The 19,699-nt window shown below is 47.6% G+C and overlaps 1 protein-coding gene and 1 pseudogene across 1 annotated transcript; both read left to right on the top strand.

Moving 5' to 3' along the window:
* Positions 1-1,118: 1,118 nt before the first annotated feature.
* On the top strand, positions 1,119-11,466 carry CLEC4F (C-type lectin domain family 4 member F). The gene is given in 7 exon segments (XM_030921623.1): positions 1,119-1,250; positions 1,781-1,897; positions 2,216-2,305; positions 4,227-5,137; positions 5,139-5,346; positions 8,580-8,737; positions 11,344-11,466. Coding segments are annotated over 7 exon segments (1,668 nt in total). The 5' UTR covers positions 1,119-1,189.
* LOC104661326 lies at positions 9,702-10,380 on the top strand (annotated as a pseudogene).
* Positions 11,467-19,699: the final 8,233 nt, after the last annotated feature.

Raw genomic sequence — 19,699 nt, 5'->3', positions numbered from 1 at the left:
AGTTTTCATAATTCACTAGAACAATTCACAGAACTCAGAAAAGCACTATACTTACTATTCATTTCTTGTAAAGGACAAAAACAGCCTGATGAAGAGGTACACAGGGCAAGGCCCAGTGGGGTCCCAAGTGCAGGAGACTCTGTCTCTGTGGAGTCAGGGCACGACACCCTCCTGGCATGTGGACCACCAATCCCAAAGCTCCTTGAATTTCATTTTTCAAGAGTCTATATAGCCCGGACCCCAGGCCATCTCTTGTACCTGGAGGTCTGGGAGTAGGGAATGGGAGTGGGTGGCTGAAAGTCCCAATCTTCCAAAGTCTAATTCCATGTTTAGTCTTTCTGGGACCAGCCTCCAGCCTGAAATTATCTAAGGGTCCACCCTGTGTCACCTCGTTAGCATAAACCCAAGGATAGTCCTAAGGGGCTTATTATGAATAACAAAAGACACTCCTGTTACCCAGAAAACTCTAAGGGTTTTAGGAGTTCTGTGTGAGGAACTGAGATGAAGACCAAACACATTTTTACAGAGTTGTACCTTGGTATTTGCAGGGGATTGGTTCCAGGACCCCCACGGGTACCAAAGTCCACAGATGCTCAAGTCCCTTGTACAAAATCATGTGGTATTTTTACATAACCTCCACACATCCTCCTGTATACTATAATTCAGTTGTGAGGCCCCAAGTGGCTGGCCACCCCGCCTCCTCCTTTGACCTGCAAATATCGGCTGCACTGACCTGCCCCCTCCTTTACCTGACTCCTTTTACTTAAGAGGTTCTGGGGCTAGAATTAAAGGTCAGCCATAGTCATAAGGATGTTTTCTACACAAAGCTGAGACCTCCTTCCTAGGTGGCCAGTCCCGGCCACCAGAGAAGAAGAGGTGTGTTTGGGGTTATGCTGGATGCGGCAGAGGTTGGGATGATGGGGCTGAGAACTGACGGGAAAGTGCTAATAGGAAGAGGAAGAAAATAGGGCAGATCGGTGTCTGGGAGCCTCTAGGGGAGGGTCCCACTGGGGCGGGTTTCTGCAGAGTCAGGCGGGGAGGGAGGAAGAGCTGGGAGGGTGGTCAGGACCTCTGTCAAGAGCATAGAAGTGTGGGTGTCTTAGCTTTGCTTCCACTGCCATTGGTCCGCAGGACCGCCCTTCTGGGAGCCAGTGGCTGGGAGCAGTGCTGGAGGATCAAGGAAGCAGAGATGGATGGTGAGGCAGTCCGCTTCTGCACAGATAACCAATGTGTCTCCCTGCACCCTCAAGGTAAGAAAACTGGGCCCCCAGCTCATGCCCAGTGAGGGATTAGCCTGCCTGTCCTTTGGCCCTCTGCCATAAGGCAGCTTATTGCTGTCTTATTGCTCTCCCCAGACCCTTGTCCTTGGGGATGCAGACTTGGCAAGAGAAAGGGGATGAACTTTGAATTCAGATGGTCCTGGTTTGGAATCCTGGCTCTGCACACTGAGCTGGTCCTGTGAGGCCTCCCTCCCTTCCTTTCTTGTTTCATTCAAACTACACTTTTGTTGCTCTGTGCTCTGTGCCAGATTCTGTGCCCTGTGCACCACCAAAGCCTCCTTGAGATTTGGAGAACAGTGGTCTCGGTCTCAGAGCCCCTCGCCTCTGTGTTGCTACCATGCCCACACCTCGTTCTGGTGAACAGTCCAGAGTGTTTCATCTTCCTTCTCCATAACCACTTGTATGATAGGCATGGCAGGGGTTCTCATCCCCATTAGACAACCCAGGAAATGGAACTGCACAGCACCCTCTCACCTTGGACTCTGGCTTCTCCCCTACAGGGGTGGACTCTGTGGCAACAGCTTCTGCAGCCCCCAAGATACCAAGGCTTATTCAGACTACCCCAGCATTTATGGCTGTGACCTTGGTCTTCTCTCTTGTGACTCTCTTTGTAGTGAGTAAGCCCCCAGGTGACCCAAATCTCACTGACTCTCTCTCCTTTCAGCACAAAGTTCCCAAGGGCCCCAGATGCACCTCTCTGGGCCTCTCTGCTCCCAGAAAGATCATTCTACCTCCAGCTCCAGCCCTAAGCCACAGCTTTCCTGGGACCAGATAGAGGCCACTGTCCAAGAGGGAGCATCCCAAGAACTGAGGTTCATGAGGGAGGGTCTTTGCTGCTATCTGCCCAGTTCTGGAACCCTCTTGTGTATGGGACAGTGTATCCTCCCAGTCTCAGGGCTGGGGATTTGCTGACCTGGGAAAATGGAATGTCTCAGTTCAACAGCACACAAGACTTGTGCTGAAGTCTGTGCAAGCCATGATTCTGGGAGACAACATTACTGGGCATTTACCTTTTGAACCCAACAGTGGGTAGCCACAGTGGGGGTGGGGTGCAGAGGGAGCCGGGACCTTCAGATGCTAAGAACCTAGGATGAACTTCTCCCCCAGTACCCACAGACCACTGAATGGGTTCCACCATCCTCATAGAAACAGATAATTTTTTAAAAACACAGTTTTATTGTGGTCTAATGGTGTACATATTTAAAGCATACAATCTGATAAGTTTTGATATATGTATGTGCCCCCGAAACCATCACCACAATCATCATCACATAGTCATCCTCCTCACCCCAAAGTTTCCTTGTGGCTCTCTGTAATTCCTGCCTCTCCCTTCCTCCCCTCATCCCTGGGCAGCCACAGATCTACATGCTGTAACTACAGATTAGTTTGCTTTTTCCAGCGTTTTATAGAAAAGGGATCATAGAGTATGTACTCTTTGTTCTTTACTAGTCATGTAATTTGCAAATATTTTCTCTCAGTCTGTGACTTGTCTTTTCATTCTCTTAACAAGATTTTAATTTTGATAAAGTCTAATTTATCATTTTATTTCTGTTATGGATTGTTCTCACGGTCTCATATGTGAGAAATCTGCCTAATCCAAGACTACAAAGATGTTTTCCTTTGTTTCTGGAAATTGTACAGTTTTCAGTATTACATTTAGGTCTCTGCCTCATTTGAGTTAATTATTGTATAATGGTGTGAAATGGATTGTTCCAGCTCCATTTATTGAAAAAGTTATCTTTCTCCATGAGTTGCCTTTGCACCTTGGTTGAAAATCAATTGTCCATATGTGTGGGGGTCTACTTCTGGATTCTCCATTCTGTTACATTGATTTATTTGTCTATCAAATAAATAAAACAGAATCTTTGAACTTCCAGTACCTTGAAAGGTCGCTTCTCTTACCTTAGCACAGTGACTGAGATCTCACACATTTACATAGGCAGTGCATGAGAAATAGAGAATGGATGCTCCAGAAAGGGTCCCTGCCAACTTGAGTTTTTCTCCCTATTCCTGAGGGGAGATTGGAATCAGAAGGGGATCATGGATGTATGAGATTGGGTCCTAGTTCGTGAGATGAATAAAGGATGCCAGCAGGACCAGAGGCAGATGCACATGAGGTTGGTGGGAAAGACCTTGCAGATTAAAGGGGGCTGCGGAGTCTCCTTCAATGACCCCTGCACAAGGCCTTTTACTCAGGTTTCCTGTATCCTCAAACTGTTCTGTAGGGACCCTTGCCCTATCTAATACTGGGGGTGCTGGCTCTTTAAAAGGCTATTTCAGCTGAGGTCCAGTGTTAGTTACCTGGAGGGCATGGCATGCCTGTGTCATAACCCTGTGAGTTGAACAGGGTACTTCCTCCTAGTGCAACTATTTTGTTTTGCTTCTGTTTCTTTCCTTTGTGTTTTCTTCTCCATGGAATTTGCCATCATAAAACTTACGTTTGCGGTGATTTTTAACATGTAACAATGGTGAATCGAGAGCCTCTATGCTTGGTGTACAAATATAATGTAGGACTAACCACAGGCTTTATTCATATCTATTTTCTTTCCCATAACAACCCATCTGTGGTCAAATTTCAGTAAAATTCAACTTTAACAGCTCTAAATGATATAATCGGTTACTTTCAAGTTGAGCAATTATAATGACAAAATAATCCAAGCCTTACCAGCATGACTCCTGGTGGCAGCTGGCTTACAGCAGGCAAGCATTTCAATCCTTCTGACCCCATCATTTGTGTGTAACAGTTAATTAGATCTTTGTTTCTTGGCCCACATTCTCGGGTGGACTGTCCCCAGGGTCTGGGTGGCTGTGTGACCAGCAGGGTGCTTGGTGGAGCTGTGCAGTACCCATTTCCCTTGGAAATGTTAAGAACACTCTGGTTGGCCCATACAATGCTACCCTACATAACGGGCCTCTTTGGTTGCCTTCTTCACTTCCTCCCTCCAGATCATCACCACTTTGGCAGGGAGGCAGAAATGCAAGAGCTTATCCAGATATTTAAAGGCCACATGGAGAATTCCAGCGCCTGGGTAGCAGAGATCCAGATGTTGAGGTGCAGAGTGGACAATATCAATTCACAGCTCCAGGTGCTCGGTGATCATCTGGGAAACACCAGTGCTGACATCCAGATGGTGAAAGGAGTTCTAAAGGATGCCACTACACTGAGTTTGCAGACCCAGATGTTAAGGAGTTCCCTGGAGGGAACCAATGCTGAGATCCAGAGGCTCAAGGGAGGCCTGGAAAAGGCAGATGCTTTAACTTTCCAGACCCAGAATTTCTTAAAAAGCAGTTTAGAAAACACTAGCATTGAGCTCCACATGCTAAGCAGAGGCTTAGAAAATGCAAACTCTGAAATTCAGATGTTGAATGCCAGTTTGGAAATGGCAAATGCCCAGGCTCCGTTAGCCAATAGCAGTTTAAAGAACGCTAATGCTGAGATCCATGTTTTGAGAGGCCATCTAGATAGGGTCAATGACTTGAGGACCCAGAGCCAGGTTTTAAGAAATAGTTTGGAAGGAGCCAATGCTGAGATCCAGGGACTAAAGGAAAATCTGCAGAACATAAATGCTTTAAACTCCCAGACCCAGGCCTTTATAAAAGGCAGTTTCAACACCAGTGCTGAGATCCAGTTCCTAAGAGGTCATTTGGAAAGGGCTGGTGATGAAATTCACATGTTAAAAAGGGATTTGGAAACAGTCACAGCCCAGACCCAAAAAGCAAATGGCCGTCTGGACCAGACAGATGCTCAGATTCAGGTATTCAAGGCAGAGATGGAAAATGCCAATACTTTAAATGCCCAGATTCGGGTCTTAAATGGTCATATGAAGAATGCCAGCAGAGAGATGCAGACCCTAAATAAAACAAGAAATGAAGAATGCTTCGGCCTTAACTTCCCAGACCCAGATGTTAGACAGCAATCTGCAGAAGGCCAGTGCTGAGATCCAGAGGTTAAGAGGAGATCTAGAGAACACCAAAGCTCTAACCATGGAAATCCAGCAGGAGTAGAGTCGCCTGAAGACCCTCCACGAGGTTGTTGCTTCACAGGAACAGCTACAAAGAACCCAAAGTAAGTGGGAGTGGGGAGTCCCGCTGGGGAGGGCACAGTCTCTTGAGAGGGTAGAGTCTCCTGTCTCATCAGCCTCTTTTCTACTGCAACATGCATCTCCCGGACCAAATCCAGAGAAATGGGCCTGAGGAGCCTGGGCAGTGGTGGAGATGGTGTGCAGTGGGAAGTTCCTGCTCTCACGTTGCTCATAACCTGGTCACAGTGACCAAACTGTGTTCATGTTCCCATGAACACGGGAAACCAACTGTAAATGGTGCACGTGTGTGATAAGGACAGCATGGGCTAGTGAGCCACACAGCCTTATTTCTGACTTCCCACTATCCCAAATGGTATGATCTTGAGCAGGTTACTTACCTTCTCTGAGCTACACTTTTCTCATCTACAAGGGGTGGACAATAATATTTACATCACAGTGAGGATCCAATGAGGTCACACATGTAAGGCCTTTAACAAAGTACCCAGAATTCATGCCCTCGCCTGATTGAGGTGAGGCCCTGTGATGTGCTGGGTAAAAAAATGAATAAGGTGTGATAGGTACCCTTGAGAAGCTTACAGGCTAGTAGTACAGACATGCATGAAAGACACACAGACAGGTGTAAGACTGATAGGTTAAAAGCAGGTACTGAGAACTGGGGTTAGGGGCAGAACAAAAAGAAGGGAAATGGAATCTTCTAGGGGGAGGGAAGAGATCTGTGGGGAAAGGATCAAAAGATGCTTTGTGAGAAGATGGCTCTTGAACTTCAACCTGAAGGATGAATAAGTGTTTGCCAAGCAAATAGGGTAAGAGAGCAGTAGGGTTACAGGCATGGAGACACAAAATCATGAGGTTCTGGAAACTTTAGGCAGTTCTGTTTGACTGGCCTGTGGACAAGAGGGCAACTGAGAGACAGAAGGGAGTGTTTGGGGCAGTCACTGAAGAAATGGGAGCTGACAAATGAGGGCTTGGTGGGCAGCAGTGACGTCCCACTTTACTGCTTTGCCTGGTTCCTGGTCTGGGGTCAGAGGCCCCCCTTCTTCACACCTCTCCTGGTGCCCCAATGTGCTTATTCCTCCCAGCTCTCACTGCTGCTTTAGGTGAGACCAGTGTTTCTCCACTTTGGGGGTCCCCTGGAATCGCCCAAGGAGCTTTGAAAATGCTGATGCCTGGGGACCCACCTCCAGAACTCTGATTTTTTTTGTTTTTGTTTTTGTTTTGGTGAGGGTATCTGGCATCAGGATTTTTTTTTTAACTCCCTAGGTGGATCTAATCACATCTGGGCTGAGAACAATTAGCTTAATTTTTTTTCTTAAAGGGCAAAGAAATATATATCTCAGGCTTTGGGGCTGTACAGTCTCTGTTATAACTTTTCAACTCTGTTCAGAATTATAAAACAAAAGAAAAAGACAGTAAACTAATAAGCATGGCTATGCTCCAAAAAACTTTATTAAAAAGACACTGCTGACAGGTTGGAGTTTGCCAGTTGTTGGTTTAGATGACTAGTTCTGGGCATCAGAACCACCAGAGGGCTTGCTGAAGCAGATTATTAAAACATAATTTTGGATTCAGGAGGGATTTGGTGGTCCTGAAAATTTGCATTTCTACCACGTTGTCAGGTGATGCTGATGGTCTGGGACCACACTTTTCCAGCCCCTGATTTATACCCATCTCTTACTGGGATTTTCGCCATTGTGTTATCATTGGTGTTTCTGGCCTGATCAGGAGTGCCTTCTGGTTCAGCTTCCACCAGGTTGACATTTTTCCAGTGCAAATCTGGACGTATTACCATCCTTCTCAAAACCTTGCAGTGCTTCCCATTGCTGATAGGGAAAAAAAATTCCAAACTCTTTTACATGGGATGTACCATTTAGTGTTGGTGAATCTGTCCAAATTCATCACTCACCCATCCTTTATGTCCCAAGAATACCAAGTAGCTTGAATAGATCAGGCCATGCCAGGCTGTTACAGACCTTTATGCCTTTGTGCTGATGCTTTTCCCAGCCTGGGGTTCTCTCCTTGACACTGAACACCTGGAAAACTCTTCCTCAGTCATTTAAGATTCAGCTCCGGGCTGGGCACAGTGGCTCACACCTGTAATCCCAGTACTTTGGGAGGCCAAGGCAGGTGGATCACCTGGGGTCAGGAGTTTGAGAGCAGCCTGGCCAACATGGCAAAATCCCATCTCTACTAAAAAACACAAACACATAGCCAGGCACGGTGGTGGGCACCTGTAATCCCAGCTACTCAGGAGGCTGAGTCAGGAGAATCGCTTGAACCTGGGAGGCAGAAGTTGCAGTGAGCTGAGATCGTGCCATTGCACTCCAGCCTGGACGTCCATAGCAAAACTCTGTCTCAAAAAACAAACAAACAAAAAAACTCAGCTCCAGTAACGTCTCATCCAGGGTGTCCTTCATGAGCCCCACCTCCTGCTCAGATGAAACAGACCATACCTTCTTCCGTGACTATTCTACTGTGCATGTGTTTTTTAATCAATGCATCTTCAACACCTTTTCTCCATCTGTCTCATTTATTAGACTCTAAGTTCCTTAAAGGCATCAATCATGTCTGATTGATCTTTGTACAGTGTGGCAGTGGCTAGCTCGAAGAAGTTAAGGAATGTTGCACAATGCATGTTGAACAAAAGAACAATTTGGTGATTAGTTGAACTTGTGTGGTACCATTTCAAACAGCTGTGGCACAGATGATGTCAAAGATCAGGCTGTTGTGGCAAGGAAGGATGAAAGAGCTGACAGAATCGGGGCTTGTGCTCACAGGATGAGCTGTAAGAGTTTGAAAAATGGAAGGCCAGGCAGACCAGGTGATGGCCAGGTCCCAGGATGGCCATGGGTGTGGCAGTGGAAGTGGATGGAGATGAAGACAAGGAAATGAGTAAGGCTATAGGATAGCTGTAAAATCCCCAGGGAATATGGCAGGAGTTGGGGTGGAGAGGACTGTCAGGTGGTAGCAATGAGTTGGGAGAGAGGGCAGTATAGCCAGGAAGTAGGTATCTGGAAAGACAGAGCTGCCTGAGCCTCCCAGGAGGGCCCAAGCCAGGTGTCTTGAGGGCTGCTTCCTGGAGTGCTGGGCAGTGAGATGGCAGTGCAGCCCCCCAGGCCTTACTCCTGGAGCACTGGGCATCAAGAATTGCATGAGCTTGTGAACCTCAGTGGGCAGGCCCTAGAGATGTCAGAAAAGTTCCCTCTGGGACCCCCACTGGCAGCTCCTGGTTCTCTTTTCTCCCCAATCTTTGCTCCAGGTCAACTTCTCCAGATGGTCCTGCAAGGCTGGAAGTTCAATGGTGGCAGCTTATATTATTTTTCTCATGTCAAGAAGTCTTGGCATGAGGTTGAGCAGTTCTGTGTGTCCCAAGGAGCCCACCTGGCATCTGTGGCCTCCAAGGAGGAGCAGATCAGAGCTACGAGCATGGGATATTGTTGGTGGAATTGGTGTGGAATAAGGGACTGTGGTGTTTTGGCCTTCCTGCTGTCAGCAGGTATAACAGAGACCTCCATGTCTCCTCTGCCAGGCAGTGAGCAAATATTGATTGAGTTCTGATGAGCACATGCACTGGAGGTAGAACCACTGACGGCAAACCTCCATGTCTTCCATGAATGAGGGAGACACCAGAGGTCAAGAGACATCAGCAGGAAGGAAGGCCAAGGGGAGGTGAAATCAAGTGATGCCCTTAAGTGCTAGGAGCACACTTCCCTTCTCATGCATTTGGTTTTCCCTCAGGCTTGTTTCCAGTCACCTTTTTTTTGGAGACAATGTCTCTTTCTGTCATCCAGGGTGGAGTGCAGTAGCCTGATCATGGCTCACTGCAACCTTGACCTCCTTGCTCAAGCGATCCTCCCACCTCAGCCCTCTAAGTAGCTTAGCTCCCCTGAGTAGTTGTGACTACAGGCGCACGACACCACATCTGGCTATTTTCTGGGAGTATTTTTTTGTAGAGATTGGGTATCGCCATGTTGCCCAGGCTGTCTCAAACTCACGGGCTCAAGTTATTCAGCCACGTGGGCCTCCCAAGGTGCTGGAAGTGAGCCACTGCATCTGGCCTGTCTTGATTTTAATGTCAGTTAATCCAGCTGCTTTAGAGGGCCCATGAACAGGAGACCCAGGCTTCTTGGGAAGACCAGGCACACAACTCTGAGTCCGAGGACCACCAAACGCAATACTGTTCCAGGTGGCTCATCTGTCGTGGTCCTTATCAGAACTTGCCAGGATTACTAACAAAGAACCACAGTGTTTGTGGTCCAATTTGACTTGCAGAACTGCCCACCCCTCGTGGCTCTCCTGAGACCACTGTTACTGATCTGAGAAAGAACATGCAACTTTGTAAACCACATCTTCTTAACAAGCTATGGGAGGCGCTGGCACTATGGTCACGGCAGAGGGGATGGCAGCGCTGAGGCAGAACAGGCAGGGCACCAAGGCACAGGATATCTAGAATTGGCCTGATGAATCCTTTGATGAAATGGACAATACACTAGCTGCTCAACAGTATATTTAACAGAACATAAGAGCAGATTACTCTAATATTGACAAAATTCTTGAAGCACCTAAAGGCCAAGATGAATGTGTATGGACGTGTGAACATTTAAGGCAATTGTGCCTTGAGCTAATTGGACTTGCTGTCAAACTTCAGAGTGAATGTCATCCAGATACTCGTACTCAAATGACAGCAACTGAACAGTGGATTTTTCTTTGTGCAGCTCATAAAACTCCAAAAGAGTGTCCTGCTGTAGACTATACTAGACACACACTTGATGGTGCTGCATGTCTTCTGAAGAGCAATAAATATTTTCCCAGCAGGGTTAGCATAAAGGAGTCATCTGTAGTGAAACCAAAATCAGTATGCCGTGAGATTTACAGAATATTTTCACATGTTTATTTCCCATCATCAGCAGATATTTAATGAATATGAAAATTAAGCATTTTTGTGTCATCAGTTTATTAAATATGTGATGAAATATAATTTGATGTCCAAGGATAACCTGATTGTACCAATTTTAGAAGAGGAAGTACAGAATTCAATTTCTGGGGAAAGTGAAGCATGAAGGGAATCATATGGAAAAATGTACTGATCACATAATTAACATTAGTTATGTACCGTATGTATCATTTTAGACACATTGATCGTGTATCCATATTATAGCTTCTTTGTTTAGTATAGGTTTTCGTATACTGTGTTTGCCTTTTAAAATGAGAAATACTTTTTTTTTTTTTTTTGAGACAGAGTCTTGCTCTGTAGCCCAGGCTGGAGTGCAATGGTGCGATATTGGCTCACTGCAACCTCTGCCTCCTGGGTTCAAGTGATTATCCTGCCTCAGCTTCCCTAGTAGCTGGGATTACACGTAACTGCCATCATGCCCTGCTAATTTTTGTATTTTTAGTAGTGACGGGCTTTCACCATGCTGGCCAAGCTGCTCTCGAACTCCTGACCTCGGGCGATCCACCCACCTCGGCCTCCCAAAGTGCTGGGATTACAGGCAGGAGACACTGCGCCCGGCCTAAAATGGGAAATACTTTTTAAGTTATTCATAAGCTATATATTCACCAGTGTGGCACTCATGGTTTTTAAATAAGATTAGTATTATCTGTTTATAATGCCTGTTAATAAAAGAATTTACAGTTTGGTAAAATTGTTGCTAAACAATCATTGGATCACAGTCCTCATCAAACAAACCCATCTATACAAAAAAAAAAAAAAAAAAAAAAAAAAAAAAAAAAAAAAAAGGGCGAGAGCTTGATGTTTCACACAAGCCATTTACTAAAGAAGTAGAAATGTTTTCCTTTGGTTTTACCCTGAGTTTAGATATCCTAAAAAATTCTATAGTACATAGTTTTATCTTACCTTTTAACTTTCTCCAAATGAGATAAAAGTGTTTTAAAATTCTGTTTACAGTTTTTGATATGCATATATAATTTATGTGTATATCTATAAGCAGGTTCTCCAGGTGGCCTGGAGAACTGGCTCCACACACACAAGGGCAAACAATGACACTGCCTTTTCTCTGCAGGCATTTCTGGTAGAGGTCACAGGTAAAGTGTACTACTGGATCGGTCTCACTGACAGGGGCACAGAGGGCTCCTGGCACTGGACAGATGGGACACAATTCAATGCCGCCCAGAACAAAGCATGAGTCTAGCCACCATCTGGCACTGTCCTGGGCACTGTCTTTGGTGGGCCTAGCTACACACTGTGTGTCCCTTCCCGTAAGTCGTAGTGTTGTGTGTATATGTGTGTGTGACGTGTGTGATGTGTATGTGGTGTATGTGTGGTGTGTGTGCCATGTATGTGGCATGTGTAATGCATGTGGTATGCGAGGTGTGTGTGTGTTATGTATGTGATGTGTGTGTGTTTGGACACACAGGCATGGTCATCGCTCTTACCTGGACTCCTACACAGAGGGTCATTAGGAAAGGACAGGTCCTGAGGCTGGCATGCAGCCAATGAGTGGGGCTTTCTGTTTTTTTCTCCCTACCCTACTCAGGCCTGGTTCCAAGGGATCCTGCCCCCTCAGAAGGCATATTAGTGTGAATTCTGGGGTGGGAGCCTGCAGCTTCATAGACACCCCTCCCTGTCCCTGGATCCTCAGTAACTAAGGGCAACCTGAGCACAGACACCCTCAGGGTACTCCTTCTCCCAGCCCTGTCCCCATCCTAGGGCCACTAGCAGATGAAGGACCTGTTTGGACGAACGGAGGCAAGATGGCACAGTTCCAGGTTCTTCACCGTCAACTTTCCCGCGCCTGGGAAAGACACGGGTCAACTGCACAGGCGCAACCCGACCTCTGACGGAGAAAAACCAGAACCCGCCTAGCCACGCCTACCGCCGGCCCCCAACCCGCCTATGTCCCGCCCACTGCCCTCCCACTCCCAGGCCCAGGACATAAAAGCCGCTCCCCGCGGGTGCGCTGCGCGCACTTCTTCAGCCCCCACTCCTGTCAGGACTGCAGGAACTCCCCCTGAGAGCCCCACCGGGCGACTCCCTTGGCCTCCCCTGCTGGGGACTGACGGACCTCACCCCTCCTCCACAAAGCTGGCTGACCAAAAAATAAATTTGCAGTTTTGCTCCTAGCCTTGCCTACTCGCTGGTCCTTTAATACTTGCCCTGGTGAGCCTGGAAAGCAAATCAGTTTCCTGGAAAGCAAATCAGTTTCCTAGAAAGCAAATCAGTTGGTGCCCAAACCCGGGAGGAGACCCCCTCCTCAGGCCTCTAAGGATTGAGGAACCTCCTCCTGCTTCCACGCCGCGAACGGACCAGGACCTGAGACCCACTTCCCTCACTCTCACGGCCTCTCTGGGGTAAGTGCCCTCGTCTCCTCTTTACCTCCCTCGGCCAAAAATCCTGCGCAGGTCCAAGGCCCACTTTTGAGCCATGAAGTGGCTCAGGAGACCCGTTCAGGATGGAGACGTCCGCCTGAAGGTAGTCTCCACCTTGGCTCCAAGAGCCTCCAGTCTGTCTCTGCTGGTTCCAAAGGACGCTTTGAAGCCAGGCAGAGATCCACTTCCATTTCTATTGTGTCCATTGTGTAAGTAAAGAGGAAACAAATGGGAAACCCCCAGTCCAAATTTCCAAAGAGCACCCCTTTAGGGTGCCTCCTAGCCAATCTAAAAACTCTACAACTCGAACAAGACCTCAGAAGAAAGCGGTTAATTTTCCTTTCCACTGTGGCGTGGCCCCAATACAAACTAGACAATCAGTCTCAATGGCCACCAGAGGGCACCCTAGACCACAATGTCTTAACTGACCTCAGCAATTTCTGCCAGCGACTAGGCAAGTGGTCTGAAATCAATTACATCCAAGGTGTTTGGGACCTACACTCTCGCCCTGATCTGTGTAGCCGGTGCTCTTTGGCCCAAGTTATGCTAGCCAAGGACGCTGGCTCACAGAAACCCAAAAAAGAGGAGTCTTCATTCCTTTCTGTTCAGCCAGAGGACCTAGGGTTTCCTTCCGCCTCCGCACCCTCACTCCCGCCCTATACTTCTCCTTCTCTCCCCGCTCTCTCCACCCCTTCCCCTCCTGCCCAGACTCCTCTTCCTTCCTCCTCATCGACTGGTGGCCCGCTCGCTCCCGTGCCCCCTTCCACATCCTCAACCAGCCGCCTTGGGTCCCCTATCTCTGCTCACACCCGCTCTAAGTGCCCTGCTGACACCCCCACTGCTGCCCCACACCCTCCTACAGTGTTAGCGCCTTTGCGAGAGGTAGCTGGGGTGGAGGGGGTAGTCAGAGTACATGTCCCCTTTTCACTGGCTGACCTTTCCAAAATTGAAAAGCATTTAGGGGATTTCTCACTAATCCCACTGTATACATAAAGGAATTTAGATACCTTTGTCATGCCTATGACTTAACTTGGCATGACCTCCAGGTTATCCTAACCTCTACCCTAAACCCTGAGGAGCAAGAGCGCATCCTAGCGGCCGCCAGGCAGCACGCCAACCAACTACCTTTAACTGACACCGCCATTCCACTAGGGGAGCAAGCAGTCCCCTCGGCAGACCCAGACTGGGACTACCAAGTAGGCCAGGCTGGGCGCCGTAGGAGAGACATCATGGTCCAGTGCCTGTTGGCTGGTATGCAAATGGCTTCAAACAAAGCCGTAAATTTTAACAAATTAAAAGAAATTTCTCAAAATCCGGAAGAAAATCCAGCCGCATTCCTCAATAGGCTAACTGAGACTCTAACCCAATATACCCGGCTAGATCCGGCCTCCCCCACAGGGGCCACCATTTTGGCATCTCATTTCATTTCCCAATCAGCTCCTGACATTCGCAAAAAACTCCAAAAGGTGGAAAATGGTCCCGAGACACCAATACAAGACCTAGTTAAACTAGCCTTTAAGGTCTATAACTCCAGAGAGGAAACGGCTGAGGCACAGCAGCAGGCTCGCCTCAAACAGAAGGTACAGCTCCTAGCGGCGGCTTTACAGTCCAGTCGTAACCCCAAACCAGAGAGCACACACCCCGCAGACTCCAAGGCTAAAAAAGGAGCCTGCTATAAATGCGGCGAGGCAGGACACTATGCCAACAGGTGTCCACAAGGCCCCCGAGCCCCAACACAGCCTTGCTATAAGTGCAAGGCGTCAGGACACTGGGCCAGCGAATGTCCTAACCCTCGTCCACCAGCAACCCTCTGCCCTGCTTGCCAACAGGAAGGACACTGGAAGTCTGATTGCCCCACCCTGAGAACAGGTTCCACGTCTCAACGTGACCCCCTTTCCCAGGATCCTGGGAGCTCCTTCCAGCTCCTACATCTGGACAATGATAACTGAAGGTGCCGAGACTTGGGGACCCCCATCACCCTCGCCGAGCCGCGGGTAACTCTCCTGGTAGCGGGTAAGACAATTAATTTTTTGATCGACAGCGGGGCTACCTATTCTGTTTTGCCATCCTTCTCTGGACCTAGCCTTCCATCCAATATCTCTGTAGTAGGGGTAAATGGAAAGCCATCCACTCTGCGAAAAACTCCCCTCCTCAATTGCTGCCTGGCCAATAACTACTTTGTGCACTCGTTCCTCATTATACCCTCATGCCCTACCCCCTTATTAGGCCGAGACATCTTGAGCACCTTAAAGGCCTCCATATCCATTCCCACCAACTCATCAACTCCCCTTCAATCCCCTCACGACCTGTTGTTCATGCTTTGTGCATGCGCACACGTTCCTCCTATGCCACCCCCACCCCCCATCTTCCCTATTTTTGTACACCCTCAAGTGTGGGACACTTCCATCCCGGTCATAGCGGCCCACCACCCACCAGTTCTTGTCAAGCTCAAAGACCCCACTCGTTTCCCAAACCGCCCCCAATTCTCCCTCTCTCTGACACATCTACAAGGTTTAAAGCCAATTATCATGCAGGCTACTTATTCAACATATTCTTGTCTGCACCCATTCCCCTTGTAATACTCCAATACTTCCCGTCAAAAAGGCAGACAGAATGTGTAGGTTAGTACAGGATCTTCGGCTAGTCAATGAGGCTATCCGTCCAACGCGCCCTGTAGTTCCCAACCCTTACACCCTTCTGTCCCATATCCCCACCAATTCTACTTATTTTGCTGTGCTAGACCTTAAGGATGCTTTCTTTACCATACCCCTACACACAGACTGCCAGTTCCTTTTTGCTTTCACATGGGAAGACCCAGACACACACACCTCCACTCAACTGATGTGGACAGTCCTCCCACAAGGGTTCCGGGACAGCCCCCACTTCTTCGGTCAGGCCTTAGCAAAAGACCTGGCCTCCTGCCCCCTCACTAATAGCAAAGTTCTGCAGTATGTAGATGATCTCCTAATCTGTAGCCCTACCAAACAAGACTCTCTTCTAGACACTGCAACTCTCCTCAACCATTTAGGTTCACTAGGTTATAGGGTATCTAAACACAAGGCCCAAATTTCTCGCCAAACCGTCACATACTTGGGAATTGAAATCACCCCAACAACCCGGTCACCAACTACTGACTGTGTAGCCCTAATATGAAACCTTCTAAAAGTTCAATCCTTCCTAGGTCTAATAGGCTTCTTGAGACATTGGATCCCCAACTTTGGAATCTTAGCCAAACCTTTATACGCCGCAGTTAAAGAAACCCCACAGGGGCCTTTGTCCAACCCCAAGTTAATCTCGACTCATTTCACCCGCTTAAGAGCTTGCCTTCTCTCACAACCCACTCTCTCACTGCCTGATTTCCAGCGTCCCTTCCAACTCTTTACAGATGAAAGGCAGAAAGTGGCAGTTGGTCTCTTAGCCCAGCCTGTCGGCAGCACCCACCGCCCTGTGGCCTATCTATCCAAACAACTAGACCCAACTGTACAAGGCTGGCAACCCTGTCTGCGTGTGTTGGCAGTGGCAGCCTGCCTGACCCAGGAAGTGAAAAAACTCATTAGAGGCAGTAATCTAACAGTCCTCTCCACACACCGTCTTCAGGATCTCATCTCTCATAAAAGTATTAGCCACTTAACTCCATCCTGGCTCCAACTTTTCCATCTCTTATTCATAGAAGACCCCACTGTTACTTTAGAAGTTTGCTCCTCTCTAAATCCAGCCACTTTACTGCCAGACCCTCTTAAACCACCTCATACTAAACATTCTTGTCCTGAAGTCCTGGAGGCTCAACCCCCCAGCCACCTACACTTGTATGACCGGCCCCTTCAGAATGCACAACTAACCCTATTTGTGGATGGCAGCTCCTTTATCGACCCTCAAGGAAACAGACAGGCAGGATATGCAGTAGTTACCTCCTCCACAGTTTTAGAGGCAAAACCCCTACCACAAGGGACCACATCACAGCAGGCAGAACTCACTGCACTAACCAAGGCACTCCTCCTATCAAAAGGAAAAACAGTAAACATATACACAGATTCTAAATATGCTTTCCTAATTGCACACACCCATTCAGTCATCTGGAAAGAGAGAGGGTTTTTAACCACCTGCGGTACACCATTATCAACAAAAAGCAAATACTCAAACTACTGGATGCACTGTCGGCACCTACCAAGGTAGCCATTATACATTGCAAAGGCCACCAAACTCCATCTAACCCGGTAGCAGCTGGCAATAGTTTTGCCGACACCACTGTCAAATTGGCTGCCGGATTCTCCACCCCCACGCTTCCCTCTATTTGTTTTCTCTCTCCTCAATATACCCCTATTTACACCCAAGAGGAAAAGGCCAAACTATTACAAAATCCAACAGCCAAACTAACTACAGATGACTGGATATATATTGATAACAAATTAGTTATTCCTGAAACACAACTCCATACCATTCTAACAGACATACATAATTCTTTACATATAGGACCCAAAGCCTTATACAGTTTTCTAAATCCCCTCCTCCACTGTCCAACACTACAAAAACACTTACTTATAATCAACCAGCAGTGCTCTATCTGCCTAAAGACAAATCCTCAAGGCTCATTGCATAATCTCCATCCCAGCCACCAACTCAGAGGACACCAATCAGGCGAAGATTGGCAAATTGATTTCACACATATGCCAAAACATAAAAAATTCAAATACCTCTTAACCCTTGTGGACACCTTTTCAGGGTGGATAGAGGCCTATCCCACCACAGGAGAAACCGCTAACGTTGTTGCTTCAATACTCACTGAACATATTATCCCTAGGTTTGGCCTCCCGGTCACCCTTCAGTCCGACAATGGTCCAGCATTCATCTCCAAGGTAGTCCAACAGGTGGCAGCCCTCCTACACATCACCTGGAAACTCCACATCCCTCATAGACCTCAGTCTTCTGGTAAGGTAGAAAAGGCTAATGGACTCATCAAACAACAACTCACCAAACTCTCCCTCAAGACCCGACAATCGTGGGTAACTCTCCTTCCTTTAGCCCTAACCCGGCTGCGAGCAGCCCCACGGAGTCCAACAGGCCTCAGTCCGTTTGAATTAGTTTTCGGCCGGCCCCTCACCCTCCAGCAGTTACCCACCCTTTCTTCCCCACTGGCAACTTATCTTCCATACCTCACCCTCTTGAGACAACTCCTGAGACAACATGCAGAACTAGCTCACCCCCCTCCAACAGACACCTATAGCCCACATCTCTCTCTCAGCCCAGGAGACCAAGTATACTTAAAAGATATCCAAGCCAAAGATCTTCAACCCAGGTGGAAAGGTCCCTATACTGTCCTCCTATCCACATACACAGCAGCCAAACTTCTAGGACACACGCACTGGGTCCATATATCACAATTTTAAAAGGCCCCCACAGAAGACAATCAGTGGACATCTACCAGACTTACCCCTACCCGTCTCAAATTCACCAAACTCTCCCAACCACCACATGTTCCCTGACCTCTTATGCTTATCCCGATTTCTCGCCATACTCTATATAAACATAACAGAATTCCAATATATTACCCCAGATCCCTACTTGCCTCCAGATCATAGCCCATCACAGTGGTTTTCCCGCTTACCTTTATAGAACATCTTCAGTGGCAAGGTGTACTCAGTGATTACACTGAAGATGAAGTCCTATTTCATATTTATAGTACTATCTTTTTCTTGCATTTCAATCACTATTACTAACCCAACTTTCATATGGAGATTCTCCATAGTTGAAACCTGGTCACGCAAAAATAAACAGCACTCACAGCTACAAGGCACCGCTGACTGCCCCCCTTCAGGCTGCCAACCCCATCTTACTATAAATTTCACCCTATTGTGTTGCAGTGCGGCCGGAGCTAAGGCTCTCTGCTTCCTGCACGATCAGACACATTACAATTGTAAGACTTACTGGAAACAAAAGAACCCAGGATGCCCTTATATTTATTGTAAGATCCATTATGCAACCTTGAGACAGGAGAAACCCACTGCTCTCTTCACCATTGCGAATCAACAAACCCCCCTTCAATACCAATTAAATATCAAAGACCCATGGGACCCCCAATGGGCAGACGGAGTCAAAGGTGGACTCTACACAGGCTACACAATTCTTAGTTCATTTCCCATGGCTACTCTCCTGATAAAAAGAACACTTGTCCAGCAAAGATCCCTTCCTCAAAACATACAAGTCCTACAGAATTTAACCTTAGCCATACAATCACAAGAACAGGCCTTACAAGATCAATTACACTCCTCCAATAAAGACCCCTTCTCATGGTTAAAACTAGTCCGTCAAGGGTTAAACTTAACACAGGCAGCCAACATAACAAATCTCTCCCACTGTTTTCTCTGTGCGGCCCTTGAAAGAGCCCCCTTAGTGGCAGTCCCTTTACCTACTGCTTTCAAGGCTGCAACTAACTCTACAAGCGCCTCCCAAAAACCGTTCTTACTCCAAGTCCCACTATACCAAAACCCAGAAAGTCCAATCCTTCCTTTCTGCTACCCTACTCCAAACACCTCCTGGTGTAATTATACCCAGCCACCCGCTAAGACCCAGACGGCTCCCATCGGAGGTTATTTCTGGTGCAACAAAGTCCTCTTCAAGGTCCTTAATCACACATCCATTGATCAATCCCTCTGTGTCCCAGTGTCCCTAGTACCTAGTTTAACCTTATATAGCAAAGCAGAAATAGCTGAACTTGTCATACAATTTAACCCTCCTCCTAATGACCTCCAAAAACGGGCTGTCTTCCTTCCCCTAGTCATCAGAGTCTCCCTGGCCTCCTCCCTAGTGGCGTCAGGGCTTGGAACTGGGGCACTTGCCCACTCGGTACAGTCTACCCAATCTCTAGCAGCTCAAATCCGAGAGGCCATAGAGGCTTCAGCTGAAAGCCTGGCCTCTCTACAGTGTCAAATTACCTCAGTGGCCCAAGTAGCAGCACAAAATAGGCGAGCATTAGATTTACTTACTGCCGAAAAAGGAGGAACATGTCTCTTCTTAGGAGAAGAATGCTGCTATTACATAAACGAGTCAGGCCTA

This window comes from Rhinopithecus roxellana, chromosome 17, assembly GCF_007565055.1.
Source record: "Rhinopithecus roxellana isolate Shanxi Qingling chromosome 17, ASM756505v1, whole genome shotgun sequence".
Classification (NCBI taxonomy): Eukaryota; Metazoa; Chordata; class Mammalia; order Primates; family Cercopithecidae; genus Rhinopithecus; species Rhinopithecus roxellana.
Note: the sequence above shows the minus strand (reverse complement) of the source record. Positions and strands in the feature narration are given on the sequence as shown.